At 37.7% G+C, this 18,545-nt stretch overlaps 1 protein-coding gene and 1 pseudogene across 1 annotated transcript; both read right to left on the reverse strand.

The window, feature by feature from the left end:
- Positions 1 to 442: 442 nt before the first annotated feature.
- LOC139847453 (uncharacterized) lies at positions 443 to 3,411 on the reverse strand. Its single transcript, XM_071837125.1, has 5 exons — positions 2,866 to 3,411; positions 2,702 to 2,779; positions 2,491 to 2,572; positions 923 to 1,065; positions 443 to 841 (listed from the first exon to the last, which is right to left on the reverse strand). Exons 1-5 carry the CDS (start codon positions 3,130 to 3,132, stop codon positions 641 to 643), a joined length of 771 nt encoding a protein of 256 aa, XP_071693226.1. The 5' UTR covers positions 3,133 to 3,411; the 3' UTR covers positions 443 to 640.
- Positions 3,412 to 4,129: 718 nt separating this feature from the next.
- On the reverse strand, positions 4,130 to 18,114 carry LOC139850046 (eukaryotic translation initiation factor 3 subunit E-like; annotated as a pseudogene).
- Positions 18,115 to 18,545: the final 431 nt, after the last annotated feature.

Here is an 18,545-nt window from a genome sequence, read left to right on the forward strand (position 1 = left end):
AATTTTATAATTTCTTCAGTACAAGCTTTCATGCTAAACTAACTAAAAAATTTGAACAAATCGTAAATCGAGAACTTAATAAACGAGCCAGATCTAACACGTTTTCGTTTTGATAGTATGAACACGAGGCAATTTGTTGCAGTGTCCTACGAATGGTGCTAATTGGTCAAACGTATCACCGAGGATCTTAGTTTAGCGCAAAATTCATGAGGGTAAAGGTTTGATGCATTGTTTAATCTCCGGTAGTCGTGCAAACCCGATCTGGATTTAAATCCGCATTTATGTTAAACAATTATCGTCTAATTCACTTATGTCGTGAATTAGATTGAGCTGCACAATCAAAAATTGAGGCATTGGGATCATCTATGAAAATGACGATAGAGAGAAAGTAGATTTGGATGATGAAGATGAAGATGATGATGAGAGATACTCTAAAAGGGTGAACTACATAAATAAAGCATTTAAAATTACAACATTGCATATCATATATACTCTAAAAGATTTAGTATACGTACATCAGTTTCACTCGCAGAATATAATTAGATGCCATAACAACACCAAGCAACTAATACCACCTGAAAGGCAACAGTTTACATTTACATACAGCCAATTGAGTCAACCCTGATGTACTTTTAGACTTTTAGTGAAGCTTTGAGAGCAGATACAAGCAACATGAAGATAGTAGTATCGAGCCCGAGAAACAGAGTAAATCTGTAGAGGTTAATATTGCCGCCTTTTTGATTTTTTCAAATAAGCCGATAAGTAGAAGCATCACTATCACATGACCAAGTTTAGTTTTGAGTTCGTTTACAGATTTTATTTCTAACCATTTGGGCCTTTCCTGAAACGTTTCAGTAAGTAGAATATGATCAGTCAAATAAGTCAACGTAACTAGAAAAACGAAATAACTGTGAATGCTGACCTTCAGAACAAATAAGCCGAAGAAATTAGATTTGTGAGATGATGATTCGTCTGATGTAGATTGGGCAATATCCAAGTTGCTGATAAAAAGCTCGTAGAGACCCATGCCGAAAACCAACATGACTGTTCCAAGAAGATACACATCTGGTAGAAAAAAAACCATAAATATATAAATATAGTCGAAAAAGGTGTGCACGAAAAAGAAAAAAGAACATGATACATATGTCGACGTTGAACAGCCAAGTAGACTTGGAACAATGCAAGAATTCGATACCTTTATAAATCCTTGACTGGTAACTTGGTAAGTTGTTTAAAATACGAAATGTTAAGAGTTAGACGGCCCTGCTTTTAACTTGAATGTGATATAGATAAGTTGAAATATATATACTCCAAAATTTTCATCATATTCATTTATGAATAGTCATTTTCATTCAACGGTTACTTCAAGCGTAAGACTAAGATGGTCTTTTTTGACCAAAGGATTTCTGGTATAGCGGTATCAAGGCATCAACCTTGAGCTTATGAGTTCGAGTCCCGTTGTGGACAAAAGGGTATGTGTTTGCAATTCAAAAAAAAAAAAAAAAAAACAGGATGGCCTTTTTTGTTGCTTAGACGGTTTATTTAGCACAAGACACAAACAACAGTCTATCATTCACCACTTACCCTGAGATCCTTGTAAGAGGTCTCATGTTCAAATCTTGTGGTGGTCAAGGAAGGGTTTGGAAATGGTAACAGATTAATCTGGTTAGACCACGTACACCCGAGTAAAAATTCTCGCCCTTCCGGGTTCCGAACAGGGAAAACCTCACTACTCACTTGATTGGGAAAAAAAGGCCCTTGGATATGATAATTTGAAATGATATCCTTGTTATTTTCTCAGGTCCTTCCTTTTAAAGTAGCAAAGAAGCTTTATTGGGACACATAGATGAAACAACAAAGGTACCTATTTATAATTAGACCGTTGATCTCCACAACCCATTAACCATACAGACCCTACCTAACATAAACAATATCAGTAAGTCTCATATGTGCATACGTATATACACGTAGACACACGTATATAGTTGGTTAATGGAGTTGATAAAGTATGCAAACTGTGCATAATAGATGCACACATTTTTATGGTTGCTTAGATGTTATCACTTATCAGCAAGCAAGAGAGCAGGACACTTCATTTATAAACAGAAGTGGGATGCATCATTCATTTTGGCCTTATTGGGTTCATATTTAGGTAAGAACAATAAAACAGGTGGAACTCAACCCCTCATTTGTCGATATCCACTCTATCGTCAATTCGTTATCCAAAATTCTTTTAATAGATATATACTTTCTACTTCTTACTGTAGTTGTAACATGGAGGTTATAGTTAATAAGCTAGTTAAAAAGTGAAGGAGATTAAGAAAATATCCATAGAAAAATAGTTGCGGGATATTAGAAGCAACGACAAATACCAGCACTAGTCGCGCAAACTCATCAAAATGGTAAGATTTTATGACTTTAAGTTTATCATAACAAATCCTAAATATATACTCCGTATATATATATATATATAAGTGCAAAATTGCTTACCAATGGCTTCCACCAGCATGAAAATCCCTTTCCCATGTCTCACAATGTATTCTTGATATGATGCAACAACATATGTACAACCCTATTTATCATAATAGACAAACATCACACCAAAAAAAAAAAAAAAAAAAAAAAGTACAGTAATAATTTATAATCAAGAATTCAAGATTGCAGTATCATCAAATTTCTTAAAGAGGAATGAAAAACATACCTTTATAAAACATAAAAAAGATCCAATCAAAGATCCCATAACTGCTAATAGAGCCATGAATCTACAATTATAAATTACCTACACACCCACAAAAAGAAATTATATAATCTTGAACACAATTATCATCAAAACTAAAAATATACTATTTTTTAAAAAAAAATAACCTTTTCTATAATTTCCTCCCAAATCTGTGAATTTCGGGTAGAAGGGGACACGTGTAAGATACCGGAAGAACCAACGTCGGCGATGTTAGCCGGTGAGGCAGTCGTCTTGGTATCATGTGTAGAGCTGGTGGCCATACATGCCACCGGAAATTTAACACCCGGCGGCCGGAAACGGCCATACACCCAAGAAACATTTGAACCCAATTTTGGTGATGTGAAAAGATTGGGTCTTGAGGGATTTGTGGTTAGTAATCTACCAGGCTTCATGCTTAGTAAAAAGTTATGATTTTTTTATGTTTTTTGAGATTGAGATGGGTTTAATTAATTTTGTGAGTGTGTAATGTTTGAGTTGAGAAACAGGGGACAAAAGTGAGTGTAATAAAAGTGAAGAGAAATACGTAAAAGTGTGAATGTTAGGTGTTTTGTTGTGGTCGTGTCAAGTTGTCGATGATGATTTGGAGCAGAGGAAATTGGATTTACGGTTCAAGAGCCACCACTTTGAGATTCGCATCTCCCTCCAAAATATCTTTGTAGAAACTAGACACGTCAAATGATTGAATAAAAGAAAAACAACTTCATATTTATCTTTTTTAACTTATTAAGTGCAACTAGGGATAAATACATTGAATATGGATCCGAGTTATCATATATCAATATCCGATATTCCAATTCATTCATGCATTTCTAAATTCATATGAATATCCAATCCATTTAATTTTAATTTTAATATAATTCATTCATTTATATCCTCAATCAGACAGTATTCACTAAATATTTAAAACAAATAATTGAAATATTACTATTACTATTGTTAAATATTTAAATTGAATCATCAAAGCTTTTAATAAATATAAATAAATATAACGTAATAAAATAAAATACATATACAAATACATTTAATTGTTGTCGTCAATTGAGCAAAATATGTTACAATTAAAAGTTGATACTAGTTTATAATCCGCGAATTCGCTGAACAAAAACATGGTTAATATTTAAAAAAAATAACGCAAAAGTATATACGAAATTGAAATTTTACAATCATATAGTAAATCAATATTATATAATATTGAAAGGTCTATGCAATAAATCATATCAACTACTTATATTTATATAAAGTATAGTTAGTTAGTTACTAATATAATATCGTAAGAAAGCAAACCCATGGCACACTTCAGATTTCATGAACTCAACCTCCAATAGATATACATTATGATTAATGTAAATGGCATTTTGTAGGGGCAGCAGAGTCAAATCAAGCCAACTATTAAGTTACTACATTAGCTTTCCCAGGGCAAGAACTCAACGGCTTCATAAAATTAAACTCCATGAAAGTGAATGTGTCACCAAGCTTCTGAAACGATTCCAACTTGGTTCTATCAATAGGTTGAGGAATTCCATGTCTTTGAGCAAAGACTTTTCTACCAACATGTGTAAGCAAAGAAAAAGATTAATTTAGAAATATTTGTTGATAGTTTTATATAAAATCCTTTTAGTTTCGTACCATTTGAAATTGATCATTTTTTGATTCCAGCATCCGAACTCGCATTCTAATGTGCTAGCGACCCCTCCTTTAAAGCATTTAAGGTAAAGGCAGCAGCTCGGGAAGCTTCTGTCGTGCGTCTTCCTACTGAGTTCGAGTTCAGGTCTTTCACCAGAAAGTTCTTGCTCTTTCACTGATTACCAGCTTATGACACGCGGGTCACTAAGGCTCTACGCTTTTTGGGTGGGGGAATTTCCCCAACATTGGAATTAGAAAGCCTGCCTTTTTTAGGTCTGATCATCGAAAGAAAGACGAAGGAGAACTGATTCTGGGCAAATCGAATAAATAAGGACTTTCTCTTCTTCTTATAGTTCCTAATTCTACCTGCTAGAGAAAGCTTTCGTATAGCCTCTTCTGATCAGTAGGCCCTTATAACTAGTATCACTCTAATATTGTAGTTAGCTTCGGATGGCATTCCCTTAACTATAGGTTTGAGCTCCAACCTGGAACTTCCTCATCCCCCTTCTTTGCTTTAAACTCGGTAGTAGTACTTTATTCCCCCTTTTAGCAAGAGGAGAGAGGTATTGGTTTATTTATTGCTTTAACTCCATTAGCGCTCGCTTTTCAGGTAGCAATGTAATCGGCTTATCGCCTGTTTAAACTCACTATGTAGGTCAGTTTATTGCTTCTTTGGCCTGGTCCTTTATACTCGTGTAAGGTATTCCTCTCGTTCTGTTCAAGAAAGACAGTAGCCCGTTAGCAGTTCACCGGGCAAGGTGGAGTGATTTCAATTTCCAAGCATGACGGAATCAAGGAAGATTCTATGCATCTGAGATAAGTTTGTCTTGCTTCTTTCTCTCTGGCTGTGGCATTCATAAGGACCCAGGGTCTTCTCTTCCGAGCAGTAGCAGCAGCAGCAGCGGGAGAGTCGGTAAGTCAATTGGGTAAGTCAATTTGGATAGTAGGGGGGACGGTGCTTCGGGTTAGCACTCTCTCTTTCCGTCGGTGAACAAGTCTCATTCGTTTGGCCGGCCATAAATCAGCATTGAAATCCTTTTTTCCATGGGCATAGAATTCTTTTGACTTACGAGTAACAGGCTCTGAAAGAGGTTCATCAACTACGGAGGATCAATTAGCATTACCTCACCCAAAATTGGCACATGAGCACTCGAAACCGCCTCTCCTCTTGTCCCGAAACCTTAGACGAGCGACTATGCTTAAACGGGTATGTATGCCATTTACATTAATCAGAATGTATAATCTATTGGAGGTTGAGTTCGTGAAATCTGAAGTGTGCCATGGGTTTGCTTTCTTACGATATTATATTAGTAACTAACTAACTATACTTTATATAAATATAAGTAGTTGATATGATTTATTGCATAGACCTTTCAATATTATATAATATTGATTTACTATATGATTGTAAAATTTCAATTTCGTATATACTTTTGCGTTATTTTTTTTAATATTAACCATGTTTTTGTTCAGTGAATTCGCGGATTATAAACTAGTATCAACTTTTAATTATAACATATTTTGCTCAATTGACGACAACAATTACATAAAATTAAACTCCATGAAAGTGAATGTGTCACCAAGCTTCTGAAACGATTCCAACTTGGTTCTATCAATAGGTTGAGGAATTCCATGTCTTTGAGCAAAGACTTTTCTACCAACATGTGTAAGTAAAGAAAAAGATTGATTTAGAAAAATTTGTTGTTAGTTTTATATAAAATCCTTTTAGTTTGGTACCAAAGTGTTCCAATCTCTTGTATCACTCGGGATGCAATTTAAGACTTAAGATAAAACACATGTCGCATTACCCGAATGGCCAGACTGCATGCCATGCCAAGGAAGCATACCTTAAATCCAACATAAAATGGCTCTGTAATCAAGAGACAAACCAATAGGTTAGAAAAAAAAATGCATGATAAACCAAGAGACAACTTACAAGTTGGAATCATTCATCCATGTAAGTGACTTTCCCAAAACTACTCCAAATTACAAAATATTTCAAACCTAAGCTTGTGAATTTCATCCATGTGATGTGATAAATCAAAAAACAGACAATCTCTTTATAATTGTGGAATATATTTATAAAAATGAATTTGTACCCCATGTCAACAAAATGAATTTGTGAAACAACCCAACCCGTATTCCATGCAATAAATTTTTTTTTTATGATGCACGTTTACGCGCCAATTAACGATGTAAACCATTTCCCAAGTTCCATTTAAAACATACAACAATCTAAATGTTTACAAAAGGCACGAAGGCCATTAATTAAGTTTAATACAAGTTCGACCCATTAAAATGATAGTTTTAATCCAAACAACACTTCGAGCATAGTTTGGGGCTAAACTACCCAAAACGCTAGGCCAACTTCAAAAGCTTCAACAAGCAACATCAAGGGACATCTAGTGCCCAACAACCCCTTTGCACTTATTCGCACCTGCATCTAAAAAGATAAACAACGAGAGGGGTAAGCTAACGCTTAGTGAATGCAATAATTATACATGTTCATATATAACCTACTTACTTGCAATCACTTACAAATACCTCATACGAGCTAGCAATTCGACAAACATGCAAACATCATGCATAAACTACTATCCACAATTCACAAGAAGCTAGCAACCAACAATAGCATATAGTTCATAATTTAATATGCTAAATACACATTCACACATCCATGGTTACCCGATCATACAAGGGAACGGTACACGAAAGACCGCCGGAGTTCATAACATCCATTAGTGTTACTTAAACACCGCGTAATCACTAATTTCCCCCGGGTGATGTCTTAAACACCGCGACTAATTCACCCTCATGACAACGTGGCGTCTTAAACACCGCGACGAATCCACACGTCAATCAAAACAATGAGTGGTGTCTTGAACACCGCGACAATTCCACTCCCATGACAATATGGCGTCTTAAACACCGTGACAATACCACATGTCAATCAACCATGAGTAGTGTCTTAAACACCGCGACAATACTACTCGTTACTTAGAATGTGGTGTCTTAAACACCGCAACAATGCCACATTCATACTACGCAAATAAATACATTATATACGTACACGCATAATTATTCCACTCACCTTAACACCTCGGTGGTGATTTAATGCTTCCGAATGCTTCAAAGCAAGTACCTATTACATAAGTACACATTTAATTACAAAACTAGTGGAATTAACCACATTACACATACTTGAGCATTTAATGACCCGATTCGCATTAAATGACTCAACCGCACCAAAACCGCCCTTAATTGGCCAAGACCCAACTTTAATCACTAAAGCTAGTGAATTAAAGTTTACTAACTTCAATTAACATAACTTAGGGTAATTCATACCCATTTCATCCAAACTAGGTCAACATTACCCATTTGACCCATTATAACACTCACACTTACAAACTTAGTCTAACATGACCCAATTAACATCTCTTTCAACTTTAAACAAGTGTCTTGATGCTTAACAACACAATTTACACTTAAAATTCTCATTAAACAAGACCAAACCCTAGATTACATCTATTTAGAGTTTTCCTTTCATCACATGACCCAAGTTCACCCATTTTAACCCCAAATGGGTCATACAAGTCTCTAGTGGCCAAAACCCTAACCATAAACCAATTAAAACTCAAATCATAGAGTTAGGACTTACCAAGACTACCAAAATGTAGCTAGAGATGCAAGGAACAACTTTACCACTCGGACTTGGACAAGATTTGGCCTTCTTCCCTTCCAAAATGAGCTCTCTCACTCTAAAACTCAATCTCTCTCTCTCTAGATTTGATTTTAATTAAATGAAAATGTGAAGAATGAGTTTTGGATAAGCTTGAACCAGCTTTTGACTCCCAAAACCGGCCACCAAGTGAAAACACTAACATACCCTTCTTTTAAATTACAAAATAAAAAGGTATGCTGATTCAGGGGTGTGCGCGCCGCGCACACTATATATGCGCCCCGCGCACCAAGTGTAATTTGTGTGAGCCGCGCACTTATAATGCGCGCCCCGCGCACCAAGTGTAAATTCTGTGAGCCGCGCACATGAAAGTGCGCCCCGCGCACCTAGTGTAATTTTTGACTGGTCACTTTTTCTTCATACGTGCGCGCCTCACACCCTAACAAGTGCGCCTCACACATTCTAGACTTCGATTTTTGGACATTTTCTTGCAATTTTAACCAATCGAACTTATACCCACAACCTTTATAACCCGCGATAACATAAGAGCTTCAAAATATAGGAAAATAACACAACTTTCGCGATAAACACTTAAACTATACATAATTGATCCCGGTTAATATTAAATGTTTACAAGGTAACAATACGCACCTTAAGTCATATATAAGAAAATCAGGATGTTACAACTCTCCCCCACTTGAATCGGAGCGCGTCCTCGCGATCCAAGCCGCATGACAAGCCGGGAGATAAACCAAAACAAACTCTTCGGATTCCCACGTAAATTCGGAACCCTTTCGATGTCGCCATTGCACCTTGAAAGTTCTAACTTCTTTGTTCCGCAACATTTTAACCTTCTCATCAAGGATTGCAATCGGCTCTTCGGCATATTCTAACTTATTATTCAACGTAATCTCATCTAACGGCACCCAAGTCGAGTCATCCGCAAGATACTTACGAAGATGGGAAACATGAAATGTGTTATGAATTCCCGCAAGTTCTTATGGTAACTCTAGTCGATAAGCAACATCACCAACACGTGCCAAAACCTTGAAAGGACCAATAAACCGAGGAGCTAACTTTCCTCGTTTCCGAAACCGGATAACACCCTTCCATGGAGAAACCTTAAGCATCACCATGTCACCTTCTTGAAACTCAATCGTTCTCCTACCTTTATCGGCATAAGACTTTTGTCGATCTTGCGCCGCTTTAAGTCGAGCCCGAATCATCTCAATTTTACTATTCGTCTCCAAAACCAAATCGGAACTCCCAATCTCTTGTTGACCCACTTCTCCCCAACAAATGGGAGTTCGACACCTACGCCCATAGAGCATCTCATAAGGTGGCATTCCAATACTAGTGTGGTAACTATTATTGTACGAGAATTCCACCAATGGTAAGTGCTCATCCCAACTACCACCAAAATCAATAATACACGCCCTTAACATATCCTCCAACGTTTGGTTCGTACGCTCGGTTTGACCGTCTGTTTGAGGATGATATGTCGTGCTCATTTTCAATTGAGTACCCATATCTTCATGAAACTTGTTCCAAAATCGAGACGTGAAACGAGTATCTCGATCCGAAACAATAGATATAGGAACCCCATGCCTCGATATCACCTCCTTGATAAACAACTTGGATAAAGTCTCCGATGATATCGTTTCCCGAATGGGAAGAAACAAGGCACTCTTCGTCAATCTATCAACTATCACCCAAATCGTATCATATTGGGTCCTCGACGTCTTTGGTAACTTGGTAATGAAGTCCATGGTAATGTGCTCCCATTTCCATTTCGGGACTTCCAATGGTTGTAACTTACCATACGGCTTTTGGTGTTCGGATTTAACTTGCAAACACGTGACGCATTGTTCAACATACTTAACCACATCACGTTTCATACCGGGCCACCAATAATCTTTCCTCAAATCATAGTACATTTTTGTTGCACCCGGATGAATAGAATACTTTGACTTATGTGCTTCATCAAGTAGCACTTGTCGGTTACCACCCATCTTAGGTACCCACACTCTTCCTTGAAATGATAATAAACCACGCGAGCCCATAGTAATGGACTCCGTTTGTCCCACAATCCGCTCTTCATGCTTGTTGTGAACATACGCCTCTATTTGAATCTCACCAAGCTTTACAAGGAAATCGTTAGTGATGATCATGCGTAACGACCCTACTCGTATTGCCGGATGTTGACTCTTTCTACTCAACGCATCCGCGACCACTTTCGCCTTACCCGGATGATAAAGTATTTCACAATCATAATCCTTTACCACATCCATCCACCTACGTTGACGATAATTCAAATCTCGTTGACTAAAGAGATGTTTCAAACTCTTATGATCCGAATAAATCTTACACTTGACACCATATAAGTAGTGACGCCAAATTTTCAACGCATGAACCACCGCCGCCAATTCAAGATCATGAGTCGGGTATCTTTTTTCGTGTTCCTTTAATTGTCGAGAGGCGTAAGCGATGACTTTACCTCTTTGCATCAAAACACACCCGAGCCCATTTAAAGAAGCATCACAATAAACCGTCATGTCTTCTACCCCTTCCGGCAACACTAACACCGGGGCTTGACACAATTTCTCTTTTAACAATTGAAAAGCGATTTCTTGCTCGTTCTCCCAATTGAATCTTACGTTCTTCCTCGTCAATTTAGTCAAAGGAGAAGCAATCTTGGAAAAGTCTTGGATAAACCGACGGTAATAACCGGCCAACCCGAGAAAACTTCGGATTTCCGTAGGCGTAGTCGGTTGTCCTCAACTCTTCACCGTTTCTATCTTCTCCGGGTCTACTTGAATACCTTCCTGATTCACAATATGGCCAAGGAATTGAACTTCCCTTAGCCAAAATTCACATTTGGAGAATTTTGCATACAACTTCTCCTTCCGCAATGTCTTCAACACTTCACGCAAATGGTGCTCATGTTCCTTCATACTCTTAGAATAAACAAGTATGTCGTCGATGAACACAATTACCGACTTGTCCAACATAGGTTGGCACACCCGGTTCATAAGATCCATGAATGCCGCCGGTGCATTCGTAAGACCAAAAGGCATAACTACAAACTCAAAATGCCCGTAACGAGTTCGAAAAGCCGTATTCTCTATGTCTTCCTCACGGACCCGCACTTGATGATAGCCGGACCGTAGGTCAATCTTAGAAAAATACGTTGCACCTTGGAGTTGGTCAAACAAATCGTCAATCCGAGGCAATGGATAACGATTCTTGATCGTCACTTTGTTCAACTCCCGATAATCGATGCACATCCGCATACTACCATCTTTTTTTTTCACAAACAAAACCGGAGCACCCCATGGCGAGGAGCTCGGTCGAATAAAACCCTTCTCAAGTAACTCTTGGGTTTGATTTAACAACTCTTGCATTTCTGTCGGCGCTAAACGATAAGGAGTTTTAGCAATGGGAGTAGCTCCCGGAACCAACTCAATGCGAAATTCTACTTGTCTTTCCGCCGGGACACCCGGTAATTCATCCGGAAAAACATCTTCAAATTCATTAACCACTGGGACTTCACGAATAGGCGGTGGCTCATCACGAGTATCAACTACATGAGCAAGATAACATATACCACCACTCTTGAGAAAACGTCGCGCCCGTGCATAAGTGCATAATGGCACGAGTCTTCTTCGTTTGTCGCCATGAATAATCAACTCTCCCCCACTTGGGGTCTTGACACGAATGAACTTATCATGGCATGCAATATCGGCTCTATAACGATCGAGCCAATCCATACCAACAACAATATCAAACTCACCCAAAGTCATCGGGATGAGATCGATTTTAAACGTTTCGGTACCAAACACAATATTACAATTTTCACACACATCAACCACTAGCGCCATCTTGCCATCCGCTATTTCAACTTCTACTGGATGACTCAACTTAACTAGCGGTTTATTTAACTTAGGCACAAATCGAGGCGACACAAAAGACAAATTAGCACCGCTATCAAATAATATCCTTGCCGGATTAGAATTAACCATGAAAGTACCTAAGACAACTTCATTGGAATGCTTGGCCTCATCATTGGTCATCAAATAGTTTCGCCCCCGGGTCGTACCCGTCGCCTTCTCTAACCTCTTAACATTATCATTATTAAAATCGGGACATCCCGGCTTCTTGTGCCCTTCCTTACCACAATTATAACAAGTGAGTTTGGTTGTAGAAGATGGTTTGGTGCAATCACGGGCCATATGCCCCCTTCGCCCACAATTGTGACAAGAATAAGGAAAATCCCCCGAAGCACCTTTCTTCACGCTTCCAACACTCTCGGAGCCCTTCTTATACTTCTTGTTAGAAAAATTCTATTGACTAGTAGCTTCAAACTTCTTTTTGCCCAAGGTAAAGCCACTTTTTCTCAACACAAGTGCCTCAAAACCTTTGGCCATGTTAAACAACTCATCAAAACTTTTCACTACATTCACACTTATCTTCTCTTGATAACTATCATTCAAGATCCGATAGAAATCTTCTTTCAACATCTTATCATTCCCGACATACTCCGGGCAAAATTGGGTCTTAGACAAAAACACGAATTTGAGAGTGTTCAAATCCATCGACCCTTGCCTCAAGGAACGTAACTCGTCCTTAAGCCTAGTAAGATCGGCCGGAGTTCGGTATTCATCGAAAAACTCTTTCTTGAATTCATCCCAAGTGAATTCCATGCATTGTTCTTCGCCATATAGTTGGATCTTCGCGTCCCACCACAATTTAGCATCGCCCTTAACATACTACACCCGTACCTTGTCTTCTTATCGAGAGGACATTCACAAGTACGGAAAGCCCCCTCCATATCGGAGATCCATCGGGCACTCTTAAGAGGGTCTCTTTCACCTTCAAAGGTGGGAGGTTGAGAATCCTTGAAGTTCTTATAGTAAAAGTCTCGTCTTCCCACATTATCTTCGTGAAGAACGGCCTTTACTTGCTCCTTGACTACATTGACTAATTGCTCGTCAATCGTATCTAGAAACATTTTCTTAACATCTTCGAGGAACTCCGCCTTTTGACGTTTAAAGATGGCCTCAACCTTGGCCGTGAACTCAACGTCCTCACTCGTACCCCTGTTATCAACATCGGGTCCATTTCTCGTCTTCATTCTATAAAACGAAAAGGATTAAACGACGAAGCAAAAGGACTTAACACGAATGTATGTACACATACACCACACTACCCCATCTTGCTCGACAATCATCGTACATCACTTGTTTGACACGATTTGCACCCGTAACAATGGTAGCTAATCATTGTTACGCGAGCATGTCGCATTAACTTGCTAGTACCACGTTCATCTCGCTTGATGATTGCTAAACCCAACACAAAACCATTAGCACAAGGTTAGTTCACATAAACTAAAATACTAATAATTCCCGATTAGACCCAAAGTCCTACAAGTCCCGCATAAAGCGTACACACAATAAAGTCTAAGTCTAGGCACCTATCTCAAGTCGCCTAAATCCCTTAGACCATGCTCTGATACCACTTGAAACAACCCAACCCGTATTCCATGCAATAATTTTTTTTTTATGATGCACGTTTACGCGCCAATTAACGATGTAAACCACTCCCCAAGTTCCATTTAAAACATACAACAATCTAAATGTTTACAAAAGGCACGAAGGCCATTAATTAAGTTTAATACAAGTTCGACCCATTAAAATGATAGTTTTAATCCAAACAACACTTCGAGCATGGTTTGGGGCTAAACTACCCAAAACGCTAGGCCAACTTCAAAAGCTTCAACAAGCAACATCAAGGGACATCTAGTGCCCAACAACCCCTTTGCACTTATTCGCACCTGCATCTAAAAAGATAAACAACGAGAGGGGTAAGCTAACGCTTAGTGAATGCAATAATTATACATGTTCATATATAACCTACTTACTTGCAATCACTTACAAATACCTCATACGAGCTAGCAATTCGACAAACATGCAAACATCATGCATAAACTATTATCCACAATTCACAAGAAGCTAGCAACCAACAATAGCATATAGTTCATAATTTAATATGCTAAATACACATTCACACATCCATGGTTACCCGATCATACAAGGGAACGGTACTCGAAAGACCGCCGGAGTTCATAACATCCATTAGTGTTACTTAAACACCGCGTAATCACTAATTTCCCCCGGGTGATGTCTTAAACACCGCGACTAATTCACCCTCATGACAATGTGACGTCTTAAACACCGCGACGAATCCACACGTCAATCAAAACAATGAGTAATGTCTTGAACACCGCGACAATTCCACTCCCATGACAATGTGGCGTCTTAAACACCGCGACAATACCACATGTCAATCAACCATGAGTAGTGTCTTAAACACCGCGACAATACTACTCGTTACTTAGAATGTGGTGTCTTAAACACCGCGACAATGCCACATTCATACTACGCAAATAAATACATTAGATACGTACACGCATAATTATTCCACTCACCTTAACACCTCGGTGGTGATTTAATGCTTCCGAATGCTTCAAAGCAAGTACCTATTACATAAGTACACATTTAATTACACAACTAGTGGAATTAACCACAGTACACATACTTGAGCATTTAATGACCCGATTCGCATTAAATGACTCAACCGCACCAAAACCGCCCTTAATTGGCCAAGACCCAACTTTAATCACTAAAGCTAGTGAATTAAAGTTTACTAACTTCAATTAACATAACTTAGGGTAATTCATACCCATTTCACCCAAACTAGGTCAACATTACCCATTTGACCCATTATAACACTCACACTTACAAACTTAGTCTAACATGACCCAATTAACATCTCTTTCAACTTTAAACAAGTGTCTTGATGCTTAACAACACAATTTACACTTAAAATTCTCATTAAACAAGACCAAACCCTAGATTACATCTATTTAGGGTTTTCCTTTCATCACATGACCCAAGTTCACCCATTTTAACCCCAAATGGGTCATACAAGTCTCTAGTGGCCAAAACCCTAACCATAAACCAATTAAAACTCAAATCATAGAGTTAGGACTTACCAAGACTACCAAAATGTAGCTAGAGACGCAAGGAACAACTTTAACACTCGGACTTGGACAAGATTTGGCCTTCTTCCCTTCCAAAATGAGCTCTCTCACTCTAAAACTCAATCTCTCTCTCTAGATTTGATTTTAATTAAATGAAAATGTGAAGAATGAGTTTTGGATAAGCTTGAACCAGCTTTTGACTCCCAAAACCGGCCACCAAGTGAAAAGACTAACATACCCTTCTTTTAAATTACAAAATAAAAAGGTATGCTGATTCAGGGGTGTGCGCGGCTATATACGCGCCCCGCGCACCAAGTGTAATTTGTGTGAGCCGCGCACCTATAATGCGCGCCCCGCGCACCAAGTGTAAATTTTGTGAGCCGCGCACATGAAAGTGCGCCCCGCGCACCTAGTGTAATTTTTGACTGGTCACTTTTTCTTCATACGTGCGCGCCTCACACCCTAACAAGCGCGCCTCACACATTTTAGACTTCGATTTTTGGACATTTTCTTGCACTTTTAACCAATCGAACTTATACCCACAACCTTTATAACCCGCGATAACATAAGAGCTTCAAAATATAGGAAAATAACACAACTTTCGCGATAAACACTTAAACTATACATAATTGATCCCGGTTAATATTAAATGTTTACAAGGTAACAATACGCACCTTAAGTCATATATAAGAAAATCGGGATGTTACAATTTGTACCTCACATCAATGCGCTCATGTATCCTGCAGTTTGTCTCGATTCTCGAATATAAAAAGACGAGCATTCTCAAGAAACTCACCCTTCATTGGCACCTCTGTATACAGTGGCGAGTTTATATAGTGTCCCGTGGGGTCACGGGACACCGATAGTTTGAAAATTATTAGTAAAAAATACCCTATAAATTGTATAGGACACTACTAAATTGAACTGGAGGACCCCATATCCTTTTCGAATTTATAGTTTTTCCTTTAACTTGTATATGACACCACTATATGTAACTACTCAGACCCAATATCTTTTCTGAACTTGTAGTTTTTTGAAGGTAAACAACCACTAAAATAATATTCAAATATAATTAGTACTGAAAAAAAATTTAGGACCCCATTGAGTTTCCATTCTGAAATCGCCACTGTCTGTTTAATTATTATCTTCGACTCGTTTGCCCAAAAAGTGGTCATTTAGTATCACATGCATGTACATCATGCAAGTTTAGCATGATGTAAAACACTTATTGTGTGGGAAAATAAGTAAAATCGAACAAGTCAGCACCTTACGTCTTCAAATGGTCATTTAGTATCACATGCATGTACATCATGCAAGTTTAGCATGATGTAAAACACTTATTGTGTGGGAAAATAAGTAAAATCGAACAAGTCAGCACCTTACGTCTTCGCACTCTGTCATCTTCTTTTGTGAACACATGCCAAAAACTTTGTGATTGGATCTGTAGAAAAGTGTTGCTCTTGCTGAATGACTTTGATGAATTCTTTAAATTGTGGCTTTCTCTTCTTCTTAACAATGAATGCAGTAGCAAGGTAACGCAAAAGATATGGATCGTTTGTTTGAATGGCGTTTAAGTACCAATAAAACACGTTCCATTATTATCAAACAGATCAAACTTTAATTCAAACAATAATGAATAAAAAACGTAACACATTATCTCAGAGGGATATTACTTGTCCGGATTAAACAAGTCGATAATCAGTGTTCTGCCATTATCATGGTTGAAGATGATGACCAAACTCCAATGCATCAGCCATATCCTACTTTAAACTTGATTCAATGAAGAAGTAAAGTTCTAAAATACATAAAAAGAAAATCTCATTCAATCTCTAAAAAATAAGCAAACAAATCATGAATTTCCTATTAAGCTTCAACGTTAATAATATTAATGATCTCATCAAGTCGTCCGATAGTAATAATTTCTCCAAAGTTGGAAAATTGGCGTGGCAAGCTACTCGTTGGATTGGGTTGTATCTCATTTGGAAATATCGAAATAATATGGTGTTCCGCAATAAAAAATGAAACATCTCGATGGCTCTAAGTGAGTTGCAACTCACCTCCTTTGAGTGGATCTCCAAAAGAGTTCGTGGTGTTATCTTCGATTGAGATACTTGGAAAGCTAATCCAAACCACTCTTTGTATCATTCCTAGTTTTTGCTTTATTGTAGTTGTATAGTTCGCGTTTTGGTTGCTCGCTTTGCAGTCGTGTTTAGATAGTTCGTGTTTCGTGCTTCATTGTTTAGTTTGTATCGTGTTTCTTCCCCTTTTTTGAGGGTGACATTTCGTGTTTAATATATATTGTCGTTCAAAAAAAAAGTAACAGTGAAAACAACCTTTGAGACTATTATATCCTTCAAACGTTTAAACTCTTCGAGGGCTATATCCCAATTCTGCATGAGTATTTCAGCAGCTAGCTTTCCCCAATAAGCACTCAAACACCTTTAAGCATTGGTGCACAAGGCTCGGTACTGGTATAAGTAATCAGCAGCTCTTGAGTTATTCCCACACTTAAACTGAAATTTTGCATATTGATACAATGCTTCTATCTATTCCGGACCAAATTGATTCAACATATAAAGTCACACAACACCAAAAGATTATGATCGTTACAATAAAATAAAGTCTTGATATGGAATTGAACACGTATGTATCGGTCATGCTGCCAGACAGATGTAAATAAACTCATAAATCCACAAAACATAGTTTAACAGCAAAAAGTTTACAAAACTCACATTCAAGTACCCACCAATGGTGCCCACCATAGATGTACTTGTGTTGGACTTCAGTATCAAGGCTCTTACCATCCTTGTTGTAACTAGCAAACATTTTTTAACGGTGAGGAATGTCTACTCCATCTGTGGCTCCCTGTATCATTATCATTGATGTAAAACCGCTTAAATTATTCGTTTAAATTGAAATTAAATAACATATAACAGACAAAATGGAACAGAATCACATATTCATATAAACATAAACATAACATCAACAGAAACACAAACAAAAACAAAAAGGGAATGAGATGAAGATTGTTAACATGTATTTAATATTAAGACATGTTTATTTGGATCTGCAGATATCGAACGTATGCCTCGAACCTATTGATTCAGATGAAGAAACCAATTTATTTAAGCATCAATTCGATAAACCCTGAAGAAACAAAACCTATAAAAATAATGAGATGATGATTTAAATTAAACATTAACATAATTAGATGAAAATTGGTAACCTAAATATTGAAAGAGTTCATACAAATCCAACTGATAGATTAAGATGAAATAATCAAACATAAATTTGATAAGAAATATTGAAAGCAAAGAACATCAGAGATATGATATGTGAGTTTCTTGATCGACGATATGCGATGGGTTTGATTGTATCAAACATTCTTGCAAAGGTTTATTGTGATTTTGAATCTAATTTAGATTATGAAATTAGGGCATAGTTGGAACGTATGTTATGTA

Source organism: Rutidosis leptorrhynchoides, chromosome 5, assembly GCF_046630445.1.
Source record: "Rutidosis leptorrhynchoides isolate AG116_Rl617_1_P2 chromosome 5, CSIRO_AGI_Rlap_v1, whole genome shotgun sequence".
NCBI lineage: Eukaryota > Viridiplantae > Streptophyta > Magnoliopsida > Asterales > Asteraceae > Rutidosis > Rutidosis leptorrhynchoides.